Here is a 24430-nt window from a genome sequence, read left to right as displayed (position 1 = left end):
CCACCCTCCCTCTCCCACCCACCCCCTCCTCCCCATCCCCCCCCACCCCACCCCCCCTCTCCCCCCACGCCCCTTCTCCCCCCCACGCCCCTCCCCCCCACGCCCCCTCTCCCCCCCCCCCCCTCCCCCCCCCCACGCCCCTCTCCCCCCACGCCCCCTCTCCCCCCACCCCCTCTCCCCCCACGCCCCCTCTCCCCCCCCCCCCCCACGCCCCCCTCTCCCCTCACGCCCTCCCCCCACGCCCCCTCTCCCCCCCACGCCCCCCTCTCCCCCCTCCTCCATCATCCCCCGACCCACTCCTCCATCACCCCCCGCCCCTCCTCCTCCAGCTCCTCCTCCATCTCCCCCGCCCCCCTCCTTCATCTCTCCGCCACCCCTCCTCCATCTCCCCCCCCCCCTCCTCTACTCCCCCCACCCCCCTCCTCTCTCCCCCCCACCCCCTCCTCCATCTCCCCACTCCTCCATCTCCCCCTCCACCCCCCCTCCATCTGCCCCCCCCCCCCCCTCCATCTGCCCCCCACCCCCTCCTCCATCTCCCTCTCCCCCCTCCTCCATCTCCCCTCCACGCCCCCCCTCTCCCCCCCCCCCCCATCCCCCCGCCCCACGCCCCCCTCTCCCCCCCCACCCCCCCTCTCCCCCCCCCGCCCCCCCTCTCCCCCCCCACCCCCCACCCCCCTCTCCCCCCCACTCCCCCTCTCCCCCCCGCCCCCCCCCTCCATCACCCCCCCTCCATCTCCTCCCCTATTCCATCTCTCCCCCTCCTCCAACTCCCCTCTCCATCTCCCCCATTCCATCTCTCTCCCCCCACCCCCCTCCTCCATCTCCCCCCCATTCCATCTCTCCCCCCCACCCTCCTCCTCCATCTCCCCCGCCCCCCCATTCCATCTCTTTCCCCCCCCACCCCCTCTTCCATCTCCCCCCACCTCCCTACTGCATCTCCCCCCACCTCCCTACTGCATCTCTCATCCCCTTCAGGAAACCATACAATGCAGAAGTGCTGCCTCCTGACGGTGTGAGATGTCTCGAGCTGTCCTAGCTTTTATTCAACCTGTGATTGCGTTTCGCTAATATCAATTTCTTGCGAAGCAAGCAATATCTTTTTTGCTTAAATGCCAATTAAGTCCCATGGTGCAGGGCATCTCCGGGTTTGGGTTGCTCAGGAAAAATGGTTCCGGGGGTTAAGTTTGTTTGTAAGATGAGGAATTCAATAGTTTCCAGCATCTGAGAGAGAAGAACCCTGGTTTCAGCAGAGAGAGCCGGCCTCCCGGGGTGGTTTCAGCTCCTGGGGAGCTGGGGGGGGGGGGGGGGGGGGGGGGCTGCCCACTGTGATCCAATGGAGAAAACGAGAGGCGAGGTTGTCGGCAGCAGTGTCAGAATGAAGGGCAGATGCTGCTGGTCGATAAGAGATCGAAGCTGACCTATCTCCCTGCACCTTACGCAGGGATGTAGGAGAGCTCTATGAAATTTCTGGGGGTGAGACCAGTATTTAAGTCTTAAGTGGACTGAGCCAGAGAAAGAAATAGTGAGAGGAAAATGGCAATATAATTGTGAGAAATTATAATATTCTCCTGGAGTTTGATCAGTTGTTGGAAACAAGCTCTGAACTGATATGATTGTAGAAGTTACTACCGAATGGCATTTTGTGATTGGCAAGCACAGGGAGGTGGACGTTTTGTTTTGCCCAGATCAGAGGTAAGTTGGGCTGGATATAAAATAGTGTGTCCTGCACTGCATGGATGCGAGTGTCTCCTTTCCCAAATTGTTCCTCGATATAAACTTTTGAGTTAGTGACTCATTGAGTTATTTTGAACTTTAGAAAATTATGAAACTTGAGCAAAGATGCAAAGCTTGTGTGGTGAGGATTGGTTTGGTGTGTCTTGAGGAGGTTCAGAGACTTGTAAGGTTGAACAGTGGTGTTTATTGCTAACATATGTACAAAATATGGCCCAGACTAGGAGCTACCTTCATGCTTGCTTCTACAAAGGTCTCTGTTAGGAGGAAGGTGAGCACTTTGGTGATAGTGACCACAATTCGATTATGTTTACTTTAGTGATGGAAAGGGATAGGTACATACCACAGGGCAAGAGTTATATCTGGGGGAAAGGCAATTATGATGCGATGAGGCAAGACTTGGGATGCATCGGATGGGGAGGGAAATTGCAGGGGATGGGCACAATGGAAATGTGGAGCTTGTTCAAGGAACAGCTACTGCGTGTCCTTGATAAGTATGTACCTGTCAGGCAGGGAGGAAGTGGTTGAGCGAGGGAACCGTGGTTTACTAAAGTAGTTGAAACACTTGTCAAGAGGAAGAAGGAGGCTTATGCAAAGATGAGACGTGAAGGTTCAGTTAGGGCCCTTGAGAGTTACAAGTTAGCTAGGAAGGACCTAAAGAGAGAGCTAAGAAGAGCCAGGAGGAGACATGAGAAGTCTTTGGCAGGTAGGATCAAGGGTAACCCTAAAACTTTCTATAGATATGTCAGGAATAAAAGAATGACTAGGGTAAGAGTAGGGCCAGTCAAGGACAGTAGGGGGAAGTTGTGCGTGGAGTCCGAGGAGATAGGAGAGGTGCTAAATGAATATTTTTCATCAGTATTCACACAGGAAAAAGACAATGTTGTCGAGGAGAATACTGAGTTACAGGCTACTAGACTAGAAGGGCTTGAGGTTCATAAGGAGGAGGTGTTAGCAATTCTGGAAAGAGTGAATATAGATAGGTCCCCTGGGCCGGATGGGAGTTATCCTAGGATTCTCTGGGAAGCTAGGGAGGAGATTGCTGAGCCTTTGGCTTTGATCTTTAAGTCATCTTTGTCTACAGGAATAGTGCCAGAAGACTGGAGGATAGCAAATGTTGTCCCGTTGTTCAAGAAGGGGAGTAGAGACAACCCCAGTAACTATAGACCAGTGAGCCTTACTTCTGTTGTGGGCAAAGTCTTAGAAAGGTTTATAAGAGATAGGATGTATAATCATCTGGAAAGGAATAATTTGATTAGAGATAGTCAACACGGTTTTGTGAAGGGTAGGTCGTGCCTCACAAAACTTATTGAGTTCTTTGAGAAGGTGACCAAACAGGTGGATGAGGGTAAAGCAGTTGATGTGGTGTATATGGATTTCAGTAAACCATTTGATAAGGTTCCCCACGGTAGGCTATTGCAGAAAATACGGAGGCATGGGATTCAGGGTGATTTAGCAGTTTGGATCAGAAATTGGCTAGCTGGAAGAAGACAAAGGGTGGTGGTTGATGGGAAATGTTCAGACTGAAGCCCAGTTACTCGTGGTGTATCACAAGGATCTGTTTTGGGGCCACTGCTGTTTGTCATTTTTATAAATGACCTGGAGGAGGGCGTAGAAGGATGGGTGAGTAAATTTGCAGATGACACTAAAGTCGGTGGAGTTGTGGACAGTGCGGAAGGATTTTACAAGTTACAGAGGGACATAGATAAGCTGCAGAGCTGGGCTGAGAGGTGGCAAATGGAGTTTAATGCAGAAAAGTGTGAGCTGATTCATTTTGGAAGGAATAACAGGAAGACAGAGTACTGGGCTAATGGTAAGATTCTTGGTAGTGTGGATGAGCAGAGAGATCTCGGTGTCCATGTACATAGACCCCTGAAAGTTGCCACCCAGGCTGAGAGGGTTGTTAAGAAGGCGTACGGTGTGTTAGCTTTTATTGGTAGAGGGATTGAGTTTCGGAGCCATGGGGTCATGTTGCAGCTGTACAAAATTCTGGTGCTGCCGCATTTGGAGTATTGCGTGCAATTCTGGTCGCCGCATTATAGGAAGGATGTGGAAGCATTGGAAAGGGTGCAGAGGAGATTTACCAGAATGTTGCCTGGTATGGAGGGAAGATCTTACGAGGGAAGGCTGAGGGACTTGAGGCTGTTTTCATTAGAGAGAAGAAGGTTAAGAGGTGACTTAATTGAGGCATACAAGATGATCAGAGGATTAGATAGGGTGGACAGTGAGAGCCTTTTTCCTCAGATGGTGATGTCTAGCACGAGGGGACATAGCTTTAAATTGAGGGGAGATAGATATAGGACAGATGTCAGAGGTAGGTTCTTTACTCAGAGAGTAGTAAGGGTGTGGAATGCCCTGCCTGCAACAGTAGTGGACTCGCCAACACTAAGGCATTCAAATGGTCAATGGATAGACATATGGATGATAAGGGAGTAGTGTAGATGGGCTTTAGAGTGGTTTAACAGGTCGGCGCAACATCAAGGGCCGAAGGGCCTGTACTGCGCCGTAATGTTCTATGTTCTGCCTCCCCCCACATCCCTTGTTATGTTCTCCATTAATCAGTGCTATGCCACTTTTATTACAGCATGTAGCATAGGATTCATCCGAGGTTGGAAAGATTGGAGAGAAAACTAGATCAATCCAGAGCTGCTGGTTAGGGGTGGCTAGGATTGGATTTTATACACAGGCAGATTATGCCCGGAATGGAAAGGAGGGGGGTGCACAGGTATAAATAAGGTCCTGGGAAAGAATGAATTGGATTTGGAGGCAGACGGATGTTGACTGCAATATGAAGGGTATAAGTGGGAGGATGAGGAGGGTGGTGTAGGAAACCATATTTAGAGATTGGAAAGGCTGAAAGGAGCATTTGACAAAGTCGGGAGAGATGAGAAAGATTGCAATGGAAATCGATTTGAAGATGAGAACCTATCCAGCACAATGAAGTGTTCGGCCCTTTCCAGCAGTAGGGCATTTGAGTTTTAAAGAGAGTTAAAAACAGTGTAAGGTGGGTGGGGGGATATTGTTTGACATAAAAGAAGAAAATTAAGCTTCTTATAAATTATTACAATAGGAATTAATAAACGTGGGGCATTTTTATTATTGAAGCATGTTTGAAGTGATCCGGAGGCTTTTATTACAATTTGGGCTTCAAGGCGCTATTTTAGACCAGGGGGCTAAATCGCTGGCTTGGAAAGCAGACCAAGGCAGGCCAGCAGCACGGGTTCAATTCCCGTACAGCCTCCCCGAACAGGTGCTGGAATGTGGCGACTAGGGGCTTTTCACAGTAACTTCATTTGAAACCTACTTGTGACAATAAGCGATTTTCATTTCATTTTCTTTTTTGATTGGTGCAGTAGGCTTTCTGTGAGCGAGTGTTGTCCCATGAGATCTGGGTATATTTGTTTTGCATTGCGTATCTGAGTTACAAAGTTTTGCAGTAACATTGTGCATTATTCCTAGTCTTGGCTCTGCTCCTGATCATCTGATTGGATGCATCTTCCCCAGCCAAGAGAGTCAGCAATCCATTCTCCTATCCATTCTCTGATTCCCTGAAGCTTGTGTGGTGACATAGTACATACTACTTTTTTCCTTGGGCATTTGACTTGGGGATAATATATGCTGGACAATAATCATCTGAATCCTAAAAACACTCGTCTTAATTTATATTCCAATTCTAATCAGTTTCCACGTGTTCTACAATTCTTTTCATTCTCTGTCATGTTTTAACATTTGCTGAAATTTTCAGGAATTAGATCATTGAAAAAAAAGCCGCTTTGCTGCATTACAGTCCAAACCCAATTCAGAATCTATATCCAAGAATGCAGTAAGAGCTTTTCTTTTTTTTTAATTTTAAAAAAGATATTTTATTGCAACAGTTTATACGTCAAACTTGGAAAATAATCTTTCAAAGTCTTTGGCATCACAGCACATCAGTAGGTTGCTGAGTACCCACACTGTTTATTTTTTAATCAAGTAGAAAAACTTAATTAAAATCAGGATAGCGATCCATTTTACAAGGAAATTACAAAAATATTTGCTCAAGGATTAAACAGTTTATACTAGGAGGCAAAAATTAAATTTTCTTTCTCTGGGTGTTCAACTATTTGTAAACACTGATCTGCAAATTCCACAAAAATTGGTTCCTGCATGGCTGTCTTCATGATGCTTTCCTTATCCTCTGCCTTGTCTACTGTTAATAGCAACTGTTTAAGGTGAGGGTTGCAAAGTATGCTCTTCAACTCCTTGGATTCTGCCAACAATCTCAGTTTCTCCAGTGGTACCCGGTCAGATTCTTCTTCCTCGTCATCATCTTCTTCATCATCAAAAATATAATCTGGGAAATGGTGGCCATTGGCACCTTGCTGTATTACTTCCTTCAAAGCTGGATAAAGTTCTGAAATGGTTGAAACAGAACCAGACTCCTGTGGTTTACAACCATCTTTGTGTATCTTGTAACATCCTACAGAGCAATATCGCAGCTCGCAGCGCGGACACCGGTACTTGGGCGGCTGCTCCTCGCACATGCCGCAGATCTTCATTTGGCCTCAGCTCCCCACACACACAAGAGCTGGACTTCTGCCTGCGCCGGCTTCCCCAGGACTGCCCCAGTAAGAGCTTTTCTTAAGGGTCTCTTTTTCTGCAATGTCATTCAGTCCTGTCTTAGTTCATCTGGTTGCAGTGACCATCTTTTAAGAAAGGAATCAACATCTGTTAGAATCCCAGATGAGAACCTAACTATTTGCAATTTGTAAAACTGTGAGGAAAGTTGAGTGCACCACAGGAGTGATGAGACTGACCAATAGGTATATTTTATGTTCAAACAGACTTTAATTTAAACACTGAATCAATCACTAGCAACTAAGTAGTGAATCAATCACTAGCAACTAAGTAATATCTTTACAGGGGTAACAATTCTGAAATAAAAAGAAAAACTTTAACTTACTCTTTATGCCTGCAACTATATATATATATTCCAATTAAGCAAACCAATATAGTTCAAATACCACTTATCAATAAAGTTAACAATCAAGTTTAGTTGCTTTGCTCTGTACCGAAACCTTGGAGGGAACCTTCCAGGAGCAAACTTGCAACATTTCTGTTCAACTTAAAATCCTATGGCAAACTGAAACTACAGACAGACCTGGCTCCTCCTATTAATTATCATATCTCTAACCTAAGCATAAGCCAATCTACTGTCGCCACCCACAAGTTATCCTATGATCTGGTTAGCCAGGACTGAAACACAATACTCTAAAACGCAAAACAATACTTCATTAGCCCACTATTTGTAAACAAGTAAAAGGTTAAGATCAATGAATACCTTACTTTTACAACCCCTTAATACCAGCTTTAGCAGACACCCTGGCTGTATGCATCTCAATCCGTTTTTAAAATAACATCACCGAAACAAATATAAAATATAACAATTTCCTACATTCATCACACCACCCCCCCTCCAAAATGAACTGGCAATTTTAAACATCTTCATTTTCCCAAGTGTTTTCAACTTGTAAGTACTACTCATTACCAAACGCTACTATTACACTATTAAGATTTATATATCATCGTAGTTCATCATATTTATGCATGCAAATATTAACATCAACATTATAGTCCATTTCATCTTCCTTTCCAATCTTGAATGTTCCATTCTCCTCCCATCTCAAAGTTGTGATAAAGGATCTGCAATCACATTTTCTCTTCCTGCTACATGTATCATTTTCAGACTGAATATTTGTAGCAATAAACTCCATCAAAATAGTCCTGCATTACAATTTTTAAACATCTCCAGAAACCAATTGGTGGAAAGGATTATGGTTTGTATGAACAATTATCTCTGATGAATTGTTAACAACACAAATGTCAAAATGTTGCAGCGCTAATACCAAACTCAACGTTTCCTATTTCAATGTTTCCTATCAATGGTCGACTACTTCTTTTGGTCAAATACTTCTTTTGATGAACATTTAGTTTTACGGAAAAATAACCAGTGGTCTTTCTATTCCTTCGTCATCTTCTTGTAATAGCACTGAGCCAATGCCCACATCAGTCGTATCAATGGCCATCTTAAATTGCTTATCATTTTGTGTCACCAAAACATGTGCTGTGATCAACAAGTTTTCAGATTATCAAATGCCTCCTGACATTCTGATGTCCAGTAAAATTTCAATTTGATGAGGCCAACTAAATATTGTTTTTAATGGTTAACCTGCCATTGGTAATAATATGAATACAAGGTTTTTTAAATGTCTTATCCACCTCTTGTTTCATTACATTCTGTAACAATTTTAAATGCTTTCTAGCCAACTCACCACCCTATTTAATCTCTCCTAAAGATTTACATATAATCCAACAATATAATTTCCGACCTCCGACTCACCAATTTCTCTTTGAATCAATTTAAGTGCTCCTCTTACCTCACGACCAAAAATGAATTTGAACGGACTGAATTTAGTTGATTCATTAGGTGCATCACTAATTGCAAATAGTACCAATGGACTTAAATTTACCTCAACACCTGGATAAATCTGACTATAGGCCTTCAAATTGGTTTTTAAAGTTTGGTCCCACCTTCCCCACGCTGTTTGTGTTTCTGGATGATAGGCAGTTGTCTAAAATTGGTTTAATCCTAAACTATCTATAATTTTCCTGAATACATTTTTAAAAAAACTTTTAAAAGGTTTTCTAATAAAGGGGCAATTTTAGCGTGGCTAATCCACCTACCCAGCACTTCTTTGGATTGTGGGGGTGAGACCTATGCAAACACAAGGTGACTGTGCAAATTCCACGTGGACAGTGACCCGGGGCCGGGATCGAACCCAGATCCTCAGTGCTAACCATTGCACCACCGTGCTGCACCCATTTTCCTGAATAACTTGGGACATTTATTTATTTTGATAGTCCGTATCTGGAAAAAACTTTAGTTAACTCCTCTACAACTCTCTTAGTTGTAATATTTTGTAATGGAATGGCCTGAGGAAATTTAGTAGACACATCCATTGTGGTCATCAAATACATATTCCCACTTTTTGTCTTGGGAAGGGGTCCTGTGCAATCAATTATGGCCCGAGTAAAAGGTTTCTCAAATGTCGGAATGGGTATTAAGGGTGCTGATTTGATTACAGCTTCAGGTTTTCCTATCACCTGACATGTGTGGCATGTACGACAAAATTCAACTACATCCTTATGCAGTCCAGGCCATTTAAATGTTTTTGTATTTGCTTGAGTTTTCCTTACTCCTAAATTTCCCCTACTGGAACCTCACGTGCTACCCACAAAACCTCCTTTCTATAATCCACCAGTAATACCACTTCATGAAGTTGTGCCTGTTTTCCATCTCCTTGAATATGTAAAAGTCTCCACTTTGCCATGTAATAACACTGTAGTATGCACTTAGATTCTATTTCTGTATATGCTTTCAAATACAACCGCTTAACCTCTGAATCCTTCTGTTGTAATTCTACCAACCTTCATGAACTAAAGATATCAGCTTTATCTTGTTCTTTATAAATCATCTGGTCAAAGATTGTTTCTAATAACTGAACCTCAGCCTTCCATCTTTATTCCTTGATTTTTCCTCCTCCTGTCTCAATCTGTGGCTTTGTGATCTTGTTACCACACAATCATAAACACCCCAGGATATGTTTCTTGCAACACCCGAGTTGTTTGACTTGCAACTGGCTTTTCGACCAAAGTCGGCATCACTCCCAGCTGTGAGCCATCTATATCATTACCCAGGATAAACTGTACTCCTGAAAAAGGTAATTTCTCCATTACCCCTCCTTCCACATTTTGCAGGACTCTTTAACCTTACTTTACATAATGGAATACTACTCACTTCCCCATTAATCCCACCTATTATCACCTTTTCTGAAAATACTTCTTCTGAACTATATATCTCCTTATCTCTCACCATTAAAGATTGACTTGCTCCTGTACTGCTTAAGATTTTAACCCCCTTACCTACTCTGCCATGTAGACATGAATAAACCTTACCCTCACAAATAAAATCTTTAAAAAGATCTGACACCTGCTTATCAACAAACCTCTGAAAAGGCTCGACACTCTGTTACATCTCTTCAGCTGCAACTGTGGTTTCATTTGCCACTTTAATAACCCACTGGCTTACCTGTTTTAAAGAGTCTGTTCCCAGTACTTTTTCTAAACCACCAACACTTCGACTTTGAGTCCAACTTTATTACAATGTAAACATTTTGTTTTCTCACCTCTCTTCCACCCTCATAAGTTCCCTTTCTAACCTGAGACACAATCTATGTAATATCTCCCAACTGGGGCTGGTTTAGCACAGGGCTAAAGAGCTGGCTTTTAAAGCAGACCAAGGCAGGCCAGCAGCACGGTTCAATTCCTGTATCAGCCTCCCCGAACAGGCACCTGAATGTGGCGACTAGGGGCTTTTCACAGTAACTTCATTTGAAGCCTACTTGTGACAATAAGCGATTTTCATTTCATTTCATTTTCTGCCAAACATTCTCTAGAATACCACTTTAATTTCATGAGGGTCCCTGTTGATGCTTTACTCCAGCAGCGAAAAGTTGTAGAATATAAAGGCAAAAATCACTGGGAGGTGGGTAGTTAATCATGGTAAAAGCGACAGTGTTTTTTGACTTTTAACTAAAGGCATATATTGTCTTAATGCCAATAATGAATAAGTAAATACCCATTGTCTGGAACCGTGGCTGTTTAAAATCTTTGAGACTGCAGACTGAGAATGCAACATCTGCTCATGTAACAGCTACTGGGCTTCTGGTCCGACGGTACATCCATTAAGAAAAAGAAAATATTGAATTAATTTATTAATCAAAAGGGATATATCCTGGATATTAAACAGCCTCTTTGTGAAAAGCTAACTATTTTAGACAGAAAGATAATGGAACTCATCTCAAAAGTGGCTCACTAAAAAGCAATCTATACAAGCCTAAGGGAATTAAATCTCTCTGGACAGTTCTTTCCCCCTCCCAAGTGGTACTCCAGTGTAGAGCATGATGCAATATGGTTAAGTGGATGATCCAGTAGAAGTTTGTTGGCAAAATTCAGTGTCCTTTCTTTCCCTACATTTTTGTAGATTCTCTGGAATTCTCCTCCCTGGACCCCCCAGTGGCACAAACCATTCCCTGGAGATGAGAATAAGCCGGCAACCAAGCACTTGGCACTTCAGTCTTGTTTGTATCCAGAACAGTTTGATGGCAGAATTCTAATAATAAACCACCTCTGGAACACCATTTACTAGCTCACACTTTGCATTTTCTGACAACAGTCTGCAATGACAGCTTGAACGGCAAATACAACTCTTCTAGTCTGTTTATATCTGGCAGTCAACCACCTAATCAATAGGCAGGATTAGTTACCCTGCTCTGAAGTTTGGTTGTCAGGGAACTAGTAAAGTCCACATGCTCAGTGCTCTATTGGTAGTGATAGGCTACTGAAAGGTAGTCTCACCTCCACCATAATGGATGAGTCCGCACCCAGCCCATTGGCATCATCATTATTTCTTTGACTGTCATTCTGACACTGTTTGCTCCTGAAGATTCCATATAGTTTCTTTTGCACTAAATAGTTACATTATTCAGTAATTTGTAAATTCATGTTACATCAAGAATATAAATAAGTATATAATTAATCTCTTGTATGACAAGAATTAAAGAATCTTTTGTTATGATTCAAGTTGCTAGTACTGGAAGGGAGAGTCTCAGAATGGGGTCTTAGCTCAAAAGACCGTAACTTTTACGTTTTTAGAAAGTGTGGATGCACATTCACAGGACCACCAATTGGCTTTTAACAACAACAACAAAAAAATAAACACAGTTTGACTACAATACAATACTCCTTCACTCCCATTGTCTTCACAAATGTACACAGATTTTAAGGATAACACAGGTTACAAAATACATCTTCTGCTATAATGTTCTCAGTAAATACAGTCCTTGTACTCAGCAGGCGGTCTGTGCTCAAACAGCACTCCACTCCAAAACCAAGTGGCAGATGCCACTCAATCGATCGTCTGTGGATTTCTCCTCAAATTCCCGTCCCCCTCTACCCCCATGCCCAGATGACTATTGCATTGTGAGACAACTGATCTCATCGGACTGTGGCTTCCACCTGAGTGTTTCTAAACTCCACTCTCGAACAGACATGCCTTAGAATCTTTCAAACAACGCTTTTCCTCAGCTGTTTTCAGCAAGAATCTGCCTCCAGGTGTTCAACTTTCCTTTAAGTATTCTTCTGTCTTGAATAGCCAGGAGCTTTCAAACTTTCACACAGTCTGTCAGGGAACCATCCACCAATTGCTTCACAATCGCCTGAACCTTTTACTTCATAGGCTGTAGTAAGATATCACCAACCCTTGGAATGTTTCAGATATCAATGGCATTTCACGAGCTAACTCCATCAGGTCTGTACTCTTCAGCTCTGACCAGCTTCAACAAATAGTACCGTATTCCAATGGTAACTCCTCTTTTTCTTTTTCTTCATTCTTGCTGGAAACCTCTCTTCAGTTTCTAGCATCTGGACTTGTTTTTATGCCTCCTGCTCTGTGGTATGGCTTTTCTTCTAGCAGTGCTGAGGGAGCTATTTCCCCTCCAGCTTCTTTGCTTCAGCTGCTATAGGTTCAGTTTAATACTAAACTCCAAAAACCTTCCTAACCAAAACGTTGGTCCCCCGGTTGCTAAGCATCTGCCTACTCCCTCTCTTAGCTCGTATTTCCTTTTCAAATCCTAAACTCTCCAAGCACAATGCAGACACAGCCCAGACTGAAACCAAAACACCCCAAACATGCAAAGACCCCTATTCAACATAAATCCAACCAGAGCCACACAACATCAAATTAATCTCGCCCAAATCCATACCTTACCTCTAACATCCAACAATACAAACATAGACAAGTACCTCTGCTTCCTGACATTTTGGACTAATTCCAGTTATGTATTGTAGGATAGTTTTTGGCCAGATGAAATCTGCAGTTACAACAAATAACTTCTTCACAGCTAACCTCAGCAGTTAATTAATAGTGCCAGTGCCAGCAGATATGGCAGCTGCTGAATACAGCTTCACTTCTGGAATATATGCATACTTAATATCTTGCTTAAATTCATAAATGTTAATGTTTGTGAAAGTATTTGAATGAGAAGTGCCTCCCCCAGGCCACCCTTCCATGACTTGCCAGCTGGTGTTTGGCTGTAACATATTGTCCCACTTAACAGGACCCAAGAAAGTTCCTCCCGGTGGGGGGTGGTGGGGGGGGGGGGGGGGGGGGGGGGGTGAGAAGCGAATTTGAAAAAATGTCCTCCCACATACCAATGTCAAACTTTTAATTAAATTTGAATTATGAACACATTCTAACTCTCCAAGGTGTTGGCTTTTCAGCTAATTATTTTCAGACTGATCTCACTAAGGTATTTGGTTGGATATCTTTATTGTTCTGTACATCTATGTTATTTGAATCAGTCGCCCGCTGTACATAGAATGCTTCCTGTGTATTAATATTCTGACACCAGTGTTGTCCGTCCAAACAGAGATCTGTTAGTTGTCCTAGATTTTAACAATGCAAAGCTTTACAGAGTCCCAATAATACAGCACGTGCTTAGTCTCTGCAGAGACTCTCTCATTCTCAAAATGCAATGTGGCCGGGTTGCAGTGACCTCTTGTAATCATTACCAGAGAATAGATGTATCATAAAAGAGCTTGTCCCTGTTTTCACTGTAATTCTCCCACCCGCCAACTTTTCTTGTCCTACATAATTTAGCTCAGTGCCAATTGTAGGTGGTTAATGCTATGCCCAAGAAATGGAAAATGAGCCTTATGCGAATTGACTGATTAGAAGAAGTGTATTTCCTATCCGAGCGAATAGGCTCACAGCGAGGCATGTAAGTTGCAAAAAAAAGGAGTGGGGTAGAAAATTGGAAATGGGGGAAGTTGGTCGGCAGGGTGGTGGGTGCCATGAGAACACAATGATCTCATCAGCACAATTGGTGCTGATGAGATGAAGACATTGGGGGCGATTCTTCAAAATGGAGACCAAGTGTTCGTGCCGTCGTGAACGCCGTGGCGTTTCATGACGGCGCGAAACGGGCACAGGGACGAGGGGGGCCAGCACGGTGCTGGAGCGGTTCATGCCGCTCCAGCATCCCTTCCCGGCACCAAATGGGCGCCGCGCCAACCTGCGCTTTTGCCCGCCCCACAAGCCGCCCCCCGACCCTTTGTGCAGAGTTCCCGCCGGCAGCAACCAGGGGTAAATGGCACCGGCGGGACTCTGTCATATCCGCGCGGCCACTCGGCCCATATGGGCCGGAGAATCGGCGGCCTGGCCGATTCCATCGGCCAGTGCCGCGTCAAACATGCCGGCGCAAATGGCGCCGATTCTCCACACCGCGGAAGATCACGCGCCGGTGTCAGGCCGTCGTGGCACGGTTACGGCAATTCTACGGTCCAGGCCGGGGCTCAGAGAATCTCGCCCAGTGTCTCGTGCGAAGTTGTGCTTGAAGAGTAAGAAATGAAGATGGAATTGCTTCCAGGCCTTAACTGATGTATTGTACTAGCTGATGGGATTTGGTGCCCGGTCAGGCAAATAAAAAGTGAAGTGTCTGTTTGTATTGCATACCGGTAATATTTTGAATAAAGGGACCACTTGACTCTGCAACCAAATTTTTATTGCACCAAATTCTGTTAACATTGCCAGTGTTATCAAGTACACGTTGCCAATGTCTGCTGAGACATCCCTGAGTGTAATGGGCTGGAATATCCTGGGTGTCTTAGAGAGGGTGGTTTATATAATTTCATTATTAATGTGGAATTCATAACTTGTTTCTATTTTATTAATATTCAGAAAGCCATTTCTTCTCTGTTCCTTCCTCTGCTGTTCACCCTAATATATCTCCCTGTGAACTCTTAGTTCCCATGTTCAAACTCAGACTGAACACATCTCCTGCTGTATCTTGTTCCTTTCCAGGACCTCAAAACTATAGTTCCATTAGTCTTCTCTTAGTCTTCCCTTCCTGCTCCAATCTTCAGACTTGTAAAGGCCAAGCTTGGAATTGCTTTGTTCTATTACAAAGGATAACAGATGGCGAGTAGAACTGGAGCCCAATCTTCACCCACTCAAAAGCTTTCGTTTGCAGAGATAAAACATTACAAACACACATCTTCAAACCCAACAATCACAGTTTTCATCTGCGCTCTCATTCGCTTCCTCTACTCTCAGGACAAGTGAGTCCCAGTTAAAACCCACCACCTGAATGTAAGCAAATACTTGATTACGATACAACTAACAGCCTAATCACGACTTTGGGCATGCCTCTCGTTTGCTTTTTCCATTCTTGGTGTCCTGTTTTAAGACCTTTGTTCTTCAACCAGATTTCTCAATGGAAGAAGAAAAAAATCCAATGAGCATTCTGACAGAAGACTATCCCTGTGACCCCCAGCATGGTGTGATTTCAGAATATTGATGTTAGACTACACTAACTGTGAGGCAAGATCATCATTGAATTGAAGAGGCTGCCTGGCCCAACCTGTTGATGCTCCTGCTACCTTTGCAACTGAAACCAGCTAACATTGTTAACATGGCACTGAAAATGTTAAATTCTTTGATTAAGGATTAAATTACTTCATAGCTAGATAAATACATCTAGGGTTGGGGGGGGGGGGGGTGGAGGAGAGACCATGATATAGAGGTAATGTCACTAGACTATTAATATATAGATTGTTGTTAAGCAAAGATATTAAAGGATATGGGCCAAATGCAGATATAGGGATTAGGCTACAGATCAGTCATGATCTCATTGAATGGCGGAACAGGCTCGAGGGGCTGAATAGCCTACTCCTGCTCCATCTGCACTCTCATTCTCATCCTCTCTCTCAGAACAAGTGACTCCCCAGTTAAATACTCACCACCTGAATATACTCCTGAATATGTGGAGTGGACATCGAGGCTCTTGCCAGGCAGTCATGCTCATCTTGGGATTAAGGTTTGCTGCAGCAGACCAAAGGCGAGGGATCTAGCAGTTTTCAGAGATGGCAACTGCTAAACTGCCTGAAGATGGTGTATTTTTGTTCTAATTTAATTGTTCTGCTGCCGGTGGAGGTCTTTGTATGAGAACACCATAAGAAAGTTTACACAGGTTGCCCTTCTTCCAAAACTCTCTCGTTGGTCCACCTGTGCTGTAAAAGGTGACTCCGGTGGCCATTTGTAAACAGGGCAGCGGCAGTGAGGTAGGGTGGAAGCTATTGTTCTCTCTCAAAAAATGTAATATCTGCATTTGTGGCTACAAAATTCTCCCACTGGAAAATGGGGGAAATTGGAAAGGCTGCGAAACCCTGCAGCTCCTTACCCTTTTCAAATTAATGCCTACTATAGATTCAACAAAACTTCAGCAGAGTGGATAAAAATATCTAAGCCTGAACTTGCTTATGAATTCTGGACAGAGGTTAAGACATCCCCTGGTAGCCTGCGGATTAATGCAAATGCAGACTCGACGTTATACCAGTTGCCATAGCGAGGAACAGTGTCAAATGTTGCGCAGGCTGGCAGTGAAAGCCTTGATTATGGGGGAAGTGTGAACGCAATGAAAAATGCATCAATTATGTGGGGTTATAATACGAAGGATCATTGGGAGACTGGCAAGGAGATAAACAAGCTGGGTACATAAACATGGTTACTGCTGTACAATTAAGAGGAGTTTCATTTATGGTATCAGTGACATGATGCTTTGTACCACATGCAGTTCATGCCATAGTGTCTTGACAACAAACTCATTTACTTTTTGTTGCCAGAGTGCTTGAAGAGAGAAGCTTAGCTCCTCTCAGCAGTCACTTAATAAGTTAAACAATTTAGTGCTGAACCTTGGATTGGATGGGATTGTATTTGTTTATTGTCACCTGTACCGAGGTACAGTGAAAAATATTTTTCTACAAGCAGCTCAACAGATCATTCAGTACATGGGAAGAAAAGAGAATTAAACAAAATTCAAGAAAATACATAATAGGGCAACACAAGATATATAATGTAACTACATAAGCATTGGCATCGGATGAAGCATACAGGGTGTAGTGTTAATGAGGTCAGTCAATAAGAGGGTCATTTAGGAGTCTGGTAACAGTGGGGAAGAAGCTATTTTTGAGTCTGTGCGTGTTCTCAGACTTCTGTATCTCCTGCCCGATGGAAGAAGTTGGAAAAGTGAGTAAGCTGGGGGAGAGATCCTTGATTATGCTGCCTGCTTTCCCCTGGCAGCGGGAGGTGTAGATGGAGTCCATGGATGGGAGGCAGGTTTGTGTCATGGACTGGGCGATATTCACGACTCTCTGAAGTTCCTTGCGGTCCTGGGCCGAGCAGTTGCCATACCAGGCTGTGATGCAGCCCGATAGGATGCTTTCTATAGTGCATCTGTAAAAGTTGGTAAGGGTTAATGTGGACATGCCGAATTTCCTTAGTTTCCTGAGGAAGTATAGGCGCTGTTGTGCTTTCTTGGTGATAGCGTCGACGTGAGTGGACCAGGACAGATTTTTGGTGATGTGCACACCGAGGAATTTGAAACTGCGAACCATCTCCACCTCGGCCCCGTTGATGCTGACAGGGGCGTGTACAGTACTTTGCTTCCTGAAGTCGATGGCCAGCTCTTTAGTTTTGCTGGCATTGAGGGAGAGATTGTTGTCGTTACACCACTCCACTAGGTTCTCTATCTCCCTCCTGTATTCGGACTCGTCGTTATTCGAGATCCGGCCCACTATGGTCGTATCGTCAGCAAACTTGTAGATGGAGTTGGAACCAAGTTTTGCCACGCAGTCGTGTGTGTACAGGGAGTAGAGTAGGGGGCTAAGTACGCAGCCTTGCGGGGCACCGGTATTGAGGACTATTGTGGAGGAGGTGTTGGTGTTCATTCTTACTGATTGTGATCTAAGATCCTTGTTATCTAAGATCTTTGTTATCAACTAAAAGGATGGAGCAATATATATATATATATATAAAAAGTTTGGTTTCAACTGCCGTTTTTCATTCCATTCTGGTCACCGCACTTTCAGAAGGATGTGAAGCCTTTAGAGAGGGCACAGAAAAGATTTACAAGAATGGTTCCAAGAGTTAGAGACTTCAGTTTTGTGGCTAGATTGGAGAACTTGGGGTCACTCTCCTTGAAGAAGAGAAGATTGAAATGAGAATCGATAAGAGGTGTTAGAAATTGTTGAGGGGTCGAGACAGAAGAAGGCAAGAAAAACTTCCTATTGGTGGAAGTGTCAAGAACTGGAGGATATCGATTAAAGTACTTGAAGAAAGAAGCAGTTTGAAGATAAACTTTTACAAAGGGGTTGTTAGGATCTGGAATGCACTGCCTGAGTGTTGGCAGGTCTAATTGGGACTTTCAAAAGGAAATTGGATAAATATCAGGAGAGAGAATATTACAGAGCTATGGAGAAAGTGTTGTTGGGGAGAGTTGGTGAGACTAGCTGAGTTGCTGTTGCAGGGATCAAGCATGAACATGATGGGCCAAATGGTATCCTTTGCTTTAACAGTTCTATGATTCTGTAATTGCAGCAAGACTGCCTTGCTCCCAGTCCCTTTGTAATAAAGGCCAACATACTATTTGCCTTCCTAATTGCTTGCTATCCTACATTTTCAGAGAATTTACAGTGCAGAAGGAGGCTATTCAGCCCATCGAGTCTGCACCGACCGTTGGAAAGAGAACCCTAATCCACCTCACGCCTCCACCCTATCCCCATAATCCAGTAACCCCAACTTAACCTTTTTGGACACTAAGGGCAATTTAACATGGCCAATCCACTTAACCTGCATATCTTTGTACTGTGGGAGGAAACCGGAGCACCCGGAGGAAACCCATGCAGACATGGGGAGAGCATGCAGATTCCACACAGACAGTGACCCAAGCTGGGAATCGAACCTGAGACCCTGGAGCTGTGAATTAACTGTGCTAACACTGTGCTACCATACTGCTACTGTACTGCCCTCTTCCTGTAATTTGGGTACAAGGACAGTCAAATCTCTCTGAGTTCCAACATATGGTCATCAATTTTGAAAAACGATTCTGCTTTTCCATTCTTGCTACAAAAGTGGGTAATTTCACAACTTCCTATGTTTACTCGATCTGAATAAAGAACAAAGAAAAGTACAGTACAGGAACAGGCCCTTCAGCCCTCCAAGCCTATGTCAATCATGATGCCCTAACTAAACAAAAAAACCTTCTGCCCTTGCTCAGTCCGTATCCTTCAATTTCCTCCCTTTTCATGAATCCAACTAGATGCCTCTTAAATGTTGCTAATGTGCCTGCTTCCACCACATCATCTGGTAACGCATTCCAGGCACCCACCACTCTCTGCATGAAAAACCTACCCTGCACATCTCCCTTAAACTTCCCCCCCCCTCACCTTGAACCTGTGCCCCCTTGTAATCGACACTTCCACCCTTGGAAAAGACTGTGACTATCCACCCTGTCTGTGCCTCTCATAATTTTGTAGACTTCTATCAGGCCTCCCCTCAGCCTCCGCCTTTCCAGTGAAAACAATCCTAGCTTATTCAATCTTTCCTCATAGACAACATCCCCAAGACCAGGCAACATCCCGGTGAACCTTCTTTCTCCAAAGTTTCCACGTCCTTCTGATAATTTAGCCCTCTTTTTCTCTACTTTTCAAAAATGGCGCTTCACCCGGTTATGATTCTGGGCGCCTCATATAGAACATAGAACAGTACAGCACAGAACAGGCCCTTCGGCCCTCGATGTTTGGCCGAGCAATGATCACCCTACTCAAGTCAACGTATCCACCCTATACCAGTAACCCAACTTGATCTTGGTGGGCCGCATAAAGACCTTTGGCGGGCCGCATGCAGCCCGCAGGCCGTAGTTTGCCCACCCCTGGCATAAAATGCTTCACAGCTCCAGGGTCCCAGGTTCGATTCCCGGCTGGGTCACTGTCTGTGTGGAGTCTGCACGTCCTCCCCGTGTGTGCGTGGGTTTCCTCCGGGTGCTCCGGTTTCCTCCCACAGTCCAAAGATGTGCGGGTTAGGTGGATTGGCCATGCTAAATTGCCCGTAGTGTCCTAAAAAGTAAGGTTAAGGGGGGGTTGTTGGGTTATGGTATAGTGATGACCAGAACTGTACGCAATACTCCAAATGCAACCTAAACAAGATTTTATATAGCTGCAACATGATTTCCCAACTCCTGTACGTTATGCCCCGGCTGATGAAGACAAGCATGCTATAGGGAACTGTGGACCTACATACCCAGATCCCTCTGTATGTTAATGTACCTAGGGGTTCTACCATTTACAGTATAATTCATCAATCAGGTGAGACATGACCTTTCCCGTACAAAACCATGCTGCCTGTCACTAACTAGTCCATTTTTTTCCAAATGTACATATATCCTGTCCCTCAGCATCTTTTCAAAAGCTTCCCCATCACTGATGTCTATAATTTGCTGGATTATACTTGCTTCCTTTCATAATAATTTCTTAAACAAGGGAACAACATTGCTATTCTCCAGTCCTCTGGAACCTCGCCTGTGGTCAAAGATGATGTAAAGATATGTTAAGGCCCCCAGCTATTTCTCCCCTTGCCTCCCGCAGTAACCTGCCAAAGATCCCATCTGGCCCAGGAGTCTTGTCTACCTTAATGCAATTTAGGATACTCAACACCTCCTCCTTTGATATGTTGATGTTCTTAAGAGCATTCACACACCTATCCCTGACCTCGATAACTGCCATGTCCTTCTACCTGGTGAATACCGATACAAAGCACTCATTAAGGATTTCACCCACTTCCTGTGGCTCCTTGCATAACTTCCTCCATTGTCTCTGAGTGGGCCCACTCTCTCTTACTACCCTCTTACTCCGAATATATCCATAAAAAGCCTTGGGATTCTCCTTGACAGTGTTGGCTAAAGATATTTCATGGTCCCTTTTAGCCCTCCTAATTCCACGTTTAAGTTCCTTCCTACTTTCACTAAACTCCTCAAGGACTTTGTCACTTTCTAGATGCCATTTGACTAAGCTTACAATTTCCCTTGTCATCCATGGTTCCCGAATCCTGCCATTTCTATCCTTCATTTTTGCGGGACGTGCCTGTCATACACTTCAATCAACTGGCCTTTAAAAGCCTCCCACATGCCAGATGTGGATTTGCCCTCAAACGGCTCTCAATCCACAATCCCCAGTTCCTGTCTAATTTGGATGTAATTGACCCTCGCCCAATTAAGCACCGTCACCCGTGGACCACTCTTGGCCGAATCCGCTCTTGTCCTTGTACTACCCGAAATCTTACGGAAGTACGGTCGCTAATCCCAAAATGTCCTCCACTGAAACATCACTCACCTGGCCTGGCTCATTCTCCAATACCAAGTCCATTAGGCCCCCTCCCTGGTTGGATTGTCAATATACTGTATCTGCCACTTTCTTGTCCAATCACTTAACCAGTTTATATCCTTTGGCAATCTCCTCGAATCCTCTGCATCTTTTCCACCATGCTTTGAATAAGCTGCAAACTTTGATGCCTTCCATTCATTCCCCCTTGTATATGATCATTGGTATATTTCCAGCAAGCTTTTTATTGTGGCCTTGCCCTTCCCTATCTCCATAACTACCAGCCCTAATACAATCTTTCATAATGTCTCTTCAGCACTAATTTTGGTCTCTTGCGCGTTAAGCGATTTGGGGAACCGAGCCTTCAGTTACCTCAGCTGCAAGCTTGGAATTTATTTCCTACCGCTCTCTGTCTCTCTATGTCTCTTTTGCAACAATCCTTCAAGTAAACCTCTGACAAATCTGTTGATCAGTTGTTCTCAACCTCATGTGGCTCAGTGTGAAATGTTGTGTGATGTTGTTCCTGTGATTTGCTGCAGGATGTTTTATTCTGTTAAAAGGTGCCATGTTGATGCAAGTTATTCTTCCTCTTATCACTAAAGTCAGCTCCCATCAGCAAGTCCTGCCATCACTTGTGATCCAAAGTGTGACCTAGTGCATTAAAATAAAGTAGGCGATGGACTTCCAGTGACAACATGTGGGTGGAAGTCGCATGTTGGGTGGTTGCTGCTAGAACCTTTGTTTTATGGCCCTTTTCACACACATTTGCAGGGAAATTTCATATGACTGATCTCCAGTAGAGTTGTGGTAACTAAAGGATGTCAAAATCCCAAGGTAAAAATATGGGATGAAAACGAGCGAGCGATAGAGTGCCTGCAAACCCGTTTTCAGTACAGTGTTCTGTTGGTGGAAAGGTGGCAGGAGCAAGCTTGGCGGGTGGGGCTGAGCCCATTGTGCGGATACGCTGGCTGAGATGATGGTGGTGGCATTTGAGCAACAGTTCACCAAGCATTTTCAGCGGCAGAGGGAGGAGATGATAACTTTGTTCATGCAGCTGGTGGACAATACGCTGTCCCCAATAAATGAGGCTCTTGGAACACGTTGAGGGTGCTGTGGAAGCAGGGAGAGGTGTTTAAGCGGGTGGAGGAAGCATTGTCGCAGCACAGTGATGAGCTCACTTCAGTGCGGTAGGAGCTGTGAAGGAGCGCAACAGAAGGCTGCGAGCTAAAGTGGAGGACCTGGCGAACAGGTCCTGACGGCAAAATTTTCAGATTGTGGGACTGCTTGAGGGACTGGAGGCCAGTGGAATACTTTGCAGAGATTGTTGGTGGTGGTGTGGGAGTGGGGTGGGGGGGGGGGGGGGGGGGGGGGGGTGGAGGTAAGGAAAGAGACGATCCTTCCCTCTGAGCTGGATAGGGCTCACCGGTCGCTCCGGACATAGCCAAAGGTGAATGAACCACCAGGAGCTGTGATAGTCTGCTTTCATAGCTACCAGGTGAAGGAGAAGGTGCTGAGATGGGCGCATCGAGAGATGAGGTGGGAAGGCAGTGGTATTCATATGTACCAAGACCTCATGGAGGAGCTGGCAATACGGCAGGTGGCCTTCAACAGGACAAAGGCAGCTTTGTACAAGAGTAATGTGTGGTTTGAGGTGCTCTACATGGAGAAGTTGACAGTTATGCATAACTCCAAGAACTTTGAGTCGGCGGAAGTGTCTGAGGTGTTCATGAAGGCTGAAGGACGGGGACTGAACTAAGTTTGGACTTTTTTAGGAGAGGATGGTTCTGGGACATTGGAGATTTGTCTCCATTTGTTTGGGGTCTATTATGTTGCGCTGTTGAGGAGGACTGGACGTGGGGGACCTTTGTGTTGGTTTTTCAATATTGGGCATCTGGGGGGTGAGAGCTCTGGCAGGGGCCACGTCGCGAACAAACGTATCTTGGCTTGTGAACGGGAGCGAGTTCGGGGGGTGGGCACCGGAGCCTGTGTGGACAGGTTTCGATGTGCCTGGGAAGTGTGAATGATGCAGACAGAAGTGGTTTTGAGAGGTAGTGTCTGTGAGGTTTCTGGGATGAGGGAGGGGTATCTGGTTGTCGATGACTAGGGGCAGGGCCGGCGACGAGCAAAAATGTTGGTTACATTTATGAAGGGGATAAGTGTCATAATACAGTATATACCAGTATATCGTTGTGCAGACACACACTGATGGACACACACAGGGACCAATCAACATGTACAAATAGCGCAGCCAATCACCAGTTAAAATACACACACTCTAAAGGCAGAGGGCACCACGGTTCCTGCTCATTCTGGGTGCTGCCTCTCAGTGTAACAGGAACTTATTCAGCCCAGCACGGACTCACAACACGTGCTGAGAGAATCAACTGGTTCGGACAAGGCTTAGGTCTCTAGTTCAAGTTAGCATTATTTAGACCCACAGTCATCGTGTGTTAGTTAGTTAGAAGGAGTTAATAAAATTGAGTTGAACCTTCATCTGTGTTGGAAGTGTCTGTTCATCTCTCCAGCCTACACAAGCCAACACGACAATAAGGAGAACGGATCCATGGCGGTTTTTGCATCTGGGACTTGGGAGTATTCCTTGGGGTAGGGAGTATTCCTTGTTTTCGTCAATGCATAATGTGTACACACGGATTGATTTCTTTATTATGGGAAGTTGTTGTTGTTGGGGGTGAGAAAGGTGGAGTACTCAGTGATTGTTATTACGGATCATGCTCCACGTTTGGTGGACGTGGTCTTGGAGAAGTGGCCTGCACAGAGGCCAGCATGGAGGTTAGATTTGGCGCTGCTAGTGGCTCTAAACTTCTGTGTAAAGATGGGAAAGGTGATTGATTGATGACTATGTGGGGTTCAGTAGGGATGGAGAGGTCTTGCTGTCGGTGGTTTGGGAAGCACTGAAGGCAGTGGTAAGAGGCAAGATCATCTCGTTTAAGGCTCAGGTGGATAGGGAGGCAAGAGAGGAGCAGCAGCAGCTGATAGAGGAAATTTTGGAAATGGATGGGAGATATACGCAGGATCCTACTCTGGAACCTCTGGCGAGCAGAAAGGAATTGCAGATGCTGTTTGACCTTCTGTCCACGGAAAAGTGGTATGGCAGTTCAGGTGGTATATGGATATGGGGAGACAGTCGTTCGTTTGCTGGCGGGCAAGCTCTGCCAGCAGGCGGCCGTGCGAGAGATTGTTATGGCCCGGGGTGTGCAGGGGAACTGGCGGTGGTGCCGGAGCAGGTGAGGAGTTTTATGAAAGGTTGTACAGGTCAGAGCCCCCGGAAGACAAGGCAGATATGAGGGACTTGGGAGAGTTGCAGTGTCTTAGAGTAGGTGAGGAGGCGAGGGCAGAGCTGGAGGAGCCAGTGGGGATTGAGGAGGTT

The 24430-nt window shown here is 45.0% G+C and overlaps 2 protein-coding genes across 8 annotated transcripts in view; one reads left to right on the top strand and one right to left on the bottom strand.

Annotated features, from left to right (window-relative positions):
* Positions 1-24430, top strand: part of si:ch211-106a19.1 (uncharacterized protein LOC561797 homolog) — a 536207-nt gene that overhangs the window by 204102 nt on the left and 307675 nt on the right. The window contains exon 1 of one of the 7 annotated variants that reach the window (XM_038792421.1): positions 6194-6338. The exons of the other annotated variants lie outside the window; for them this stretch is intronic. The gene's annotated coding sequence lies outside the window, so the exon portion shown is untranslated. Of the gene's footprint in view, positions 1-6193; positions 6339-24430 lie in introns of those variants that run through there. 7 annotated transcript variants of the gene reach the window in all.
* Positions 5579-6279, bottom strand: LOC119963384 (zinc finger HIT domain-containing protein 3-like). The gene has a single exon (XM_038792433.1). The coding sequence runs from the start codon at positions 6267-6269 to the stop codon at positions 5790-5792; it is 480 nt and encodes a 159-aa protein (XP_038648361.1). The 5' UTR covers positions 6270-6279; the 3' UTR covers positions 5579-5789.

The sequence above is a fragment of the Scyliorhinus canicula genome, chromosome 1 (assembly GCF_902713615.1).
Source record: "Scyliorhinus canicula chromosome 1, sScyCan1.1, whole genome shotgun sequence".
NCBI classification, from domain to species: domain Eukaryota; kingdom Metazoa; phylum Chordata; class Chondrichthyes; order Carcharhiniformes; family Scyliorhinidae; genus Scyliorhinus; species Scyliorhinus canicula.
This window is presented reverse-complemented; position numbering and strand designations above follow the sequence as displayed.